This window comes from Triticum urartu, chromosome 4A (assembly GCF_056163025.1).
Source record: "Triticum urartu cultivar PI428250 chromosome 4A, HENAU_Tu73, whole genome shotgun sequence".
Taxonomy (NCBI): Eukaryota; Viridiplantae; Streptophyta; class Magnoliopsida; order Poales; family Poaceae; genus Triticum; species Triticum urartu.
The window spans coordinates 615,062,380-615,066,493 of NC_141876.1; the positions used below are offsets into that span (position 1 = coordinate 615,062,380).

At 49.8% G+C, this 4,114-nt stretch overlaps 1 protein-coding gene across 1 annotated transcript; it reads right to left on the reverse strand.

The window, feature by feature from the left end:
• Positions 1-3,457: 3,457 nt before the first annotated feature.
• On the reverse strand, positions 3,458-3,835 carry LOC147977373 (ethylene-responsive transcription factor ERF109-like). The gene has a single exon (XM_087521144.1). It carries the CDS (start codon positions 3,833-3,835, stop codon positions 3,458-3,460), a length of 378 nt encoding a protein of 125 aa, XP_087377270.1.
• Between the last annotated feature and the right edge of the window lie 279 nt (positions 3,836-4,114).

Genomic DNA, 4,114 nt, shown 5'->3' on the forward strand with positions numbered 1-4,114 from the left:
CTTGGGCAACGAGATGGTGCACCTCAGGTTGAAGTCATTGTCGTAGCGGATGCACGACGCCTCCTCAAGCTCATCCCTGAAGACCGAGAGTGGGTCGAAGAGGGCGCGGTCATGATCCACCGTCTGCGCCCTGTGGAAGAGCACGTGCTCCCCGGTCCGGTCGAGGATCTCAAAGGTGACATGGGTGCTCCGCGGCAGGTGTGTAGTAGAGTACGGAGTATAGTTGAGGTCGAGATGGAAGGAGAAGCTGTTATCGGTAGTGAACACCTTGACGACCCAGCTGTTGCCAACATGGAGAGGTGTCGGCGAGGGGGACAACGGCCGCGAATACACGCGGAAGGTCTCGGTGACCGTCGACGGCATCGCCGTAAGCAGCCGCCTCTGTGCTAGCAAGCAAGCAACCGAGGTAGGTAGGTGCGTGCGTGCGTGTTGTACCGTGAAGCCTATAGTCTCGTGCGGAGACTTTTGGAAAGGGCTACCGAAATCGGATGGAACTGGCAACAGGATCGTCGCCGATTAGGATCAAGCTAGGTTGCTCTAGGACTTTTTCCCTTTTTTTTTTCTAGGAATCGTCTCGGTCAAAACAACGACGACACGTCCTTCAGTCAAATTCTGGGGCAGAAGGTAATTCAACACGATTACGTGCGCCTTCCAGACCCTAATGAGGTCTCCCGCCCTTTGTGGAGTAGGTTTTGGTCCCATGCCAAAAAAAAAGAGTAGGTTTTGGTCTCGCAGCTACGTTGCTCTGACCATGATAGCAGTGCCGTCTCGAATAAAAGTCCTTCGGGCTTACTTCCATCTACTTTTTTTTGTGGGTTTAAAAGTAGTTTATTCTAAAGTAACAGGCTTACAGTCTGCTAATACAAGATTATGAATGAAGAGGGTGGCCATTGCAACCAACAAGCGGTGCTACGAGCCGTTCGGGCATAATTAGTAAGACAATGTGAGACCATGTTCTGTGATCTCAGGATCTTCATTGGCTTAAACTCCCTCTGCAGCATGTAGTTCTTGATTAACCATTGGGTGATTTATCAAGTGCAGCGTCAGTCATAGAAGAAAAGGGGCACCATGGAGTCCGATTGTACTAAGACCGGAAGGTTAGACCATTCGATAGCAATAGACATTCCAATCTTAATATATAGCTTGAATTTCCGCCTCGAGAGCATTGTTACAGTAGAATAATAGTTGACATGATGAAAAAATGACAGAGCCCAAGTTATTCCGTAGGATCATATCTGCTCCCGCCGAGCCCTCTTCCACTGAATAAGAACTATCCATAGACAAGGCAAGCCAGCCAGGTGGTGGTGGCTGCCATGGTGTATCCGGCGGCACTGCCTTGATCGGTACTGGCTGCAATGCACCCTCCAGAGGCGATTTCCCTCTGATAGTTTCCTCTATGGTGAAATTGACTGCATTGCGAACAGAACTAAGATAGCTACACAGAAATGTCTTAGACGTTTCAGCCTGAGGGATTTCTTTACCATGCGATAATTCATTTCGCAAGTACCAGATCCTCCATAGTACCATGATGATCATACATCACTAGTATTTTGATCCAATAGATTCAACAACCACACGTGTGCACAACTTGCTCCTTTTTAGGTATGGACCAAACCTCTTTCATAGTATCCCAAAGAGTGGCCGCATTATCACATGTGACAAGTGCATGGAACGAGTCCTCATTATACTTACCACAGATCGTACAAGTCGCCCTGTGAGCCAAGTGCCGCTTATGCTTGTTCACCGCGGTGGCTCGTGCCCCTGAAATGGCCTTCCATTCTACTGTACGCATAGGATGCGGCACGGCCGCCTTCCAGATCAAGTTCCACACTCGTCGGTTGCCATCCGGGATGGAACTAGAGGCCGCAAAGAGATTATCATGTTCCTCCATAGCGAGTATGTAGGCGCTACGGACGGAGAAGCACCCTTTCGGGTCGGGATGCCATGCAATATAATCCTCCTGCTGCCTTGGTGACGTCCGGATATGTCGTATTGCCTCCACGTCAATAGGGGAAAAAATGTAGACTCAACAAATCCGCCCTCCAAACACCGTTGCCATCAAGAAAGTCTGACACTTTGTTCAGTCTACAATTCCGCTTAGGGTAATGGGAAGGAACGGAGTTCCTCGGAGAATCCACTGGTCCCTCCATGTATGAATTGACCTTCCATTACCCACCCTCCAAATAATACCTTTCTTCAGCAACACCATACCGTGCTCAATGCCTTTCCAAACTGCAGAGAATTCCCTGAAAATACCGTATCAACCAAATTACCATTAGGGAAGTATCTATCCTTCAACAAACGAGCACATAGACTATCTGGTTTCACAATCAAACACCATGCTTGCTTGGCCAACAGTGCTTGATTAAAGGCCCTCATATCCCTGAAACCAAGGCCTCCTTTCTGCTTTGGAAGAGTAAAGCAACCCATGCCATCTTCCTTCGACCATTCTCAACTCCCCACCAGTACCGACGCATCATTCTTGTAAGATCGTCACAAACTGAATAAGGGAGTTTAAATACACTCATCACATAAGTTGAGGCACTGTCAACAAAGCCTAAGATTTAACTACATGTTTCTTTCATTCCCCTCTCCTAAACAGACACTTGGAGTTGGGCTGATGCTCTTCTTGGACACTACGATGGAACGGGTTGTGTCGATGGAATTCGACGTCCCAAACAAACTCTGAATTTGCATGAATGGTACTAATAAGCCAATGTCATCACATGAAGCACATTTCAGGGACACCATTCTGATCTATGCAGGCAAACATGCCAGCATCACCAGACCAGTCCGCCTTTGCTCTTAGTGCATATCAAGACATCTTGTAAATTATGTCGGTTAGCAAAACTTAGAAGGTATCCTTTTTTTGGTTTTATTAAGCTTGTGTTTCATTTCAAGACGTTGTTTACTTTTATGTAGAAAAATTGGAGGTTTCGAAAATGGCACAACAAGTTTTGTCATAGTAATGTTGCCAATTTTTTTTGAAAAAGAACTGCTTTATTACTTAAAAGATTTAAGCATTACACCCGGCCTCTGCATAACTAAGAGCATCTCCAATAGAAGATGCAAAATTGCAGATGTAAAATTTTGCATATCCAAAAAGTGCTTTTTGCATCTCCAAAAAAGGCTCAACTCCAAAAGATGATGCAAAACGGAGATGTCAAACTGCAAGTTCAATAGGTAATGTAAACTAGAGATGTAAAGTCTAAAAACGTCCAACTACTACTTTATTTCAACATAGTTCAAACATAGGAATAAAACTAGCACAGCTAGTCAAAACTAGTCGTCGTCTGAGGACATCCAGTACCTCCTCGTCGTCATCCAAGAGCCCCCAGAACTCCTCGTCCTCCTCCTCTGAGGAGTCGATGGGGATCACCGTTGAGGGGCCAGCCTCGTCCTCCTTCTTCACCCCCTTCTTCTTATTCTCCTCAGCGTCACGCTTCCAGAAGAACTCCTACTCGGCCTGGTCGTACTCCAGAAGATCCCGCGCAAACCTCGCCATCGCAGCCTTGTGGCTATCGCCGGGACTGACTACAATGGTCGGCCTCTTCTTCGTCTTCTCCGCCGGAATCTCCTCCATCCAAATGCCCTGTGGCATGAGGATCTCGGCATCCGCCTGGCTCTCGATATTCGAGAAGTTGAGGTCCCTCCTCGGCCTCCCGGCACGCCACACCGCCATGTCGTACGAACGCGCGGCCTCGTGGACGGTCAGGGAGGTGCCGAGCCAAAAGCGGCGGTCGGCGTCGCTAAAATCCACCCCGTAGTTGCCAGAGGGCTTTGCCCTCACGCCGAAGAACCCCGTCTTGCTCTTCGGGGTCTTCTTCGGCGGCATGGTGACGGCGGGGCAGCGACTCGGTTGTGGGGCGAGGGAGGTTGAGGCGCTCGGTGGGGTGGCGACTCGGTGGTGGTTGGCGAGGGCGGGGCGGCGGGGCAGTGGTGCGTGGCGATAGCGGGGGTGGTTGACGGCAGGTCGGTGATGGGGCGGTGCGGGGGGGAGGCTGAGGCGACGGCTGCGGCTACGGCGGAGACGACCGCGGGGTCGAATCAACCGGCGGCCGGAGAAAAATCGAGCGGCAGGGGGGATCAGCCGATTCATGACGGGCGGGTGGGC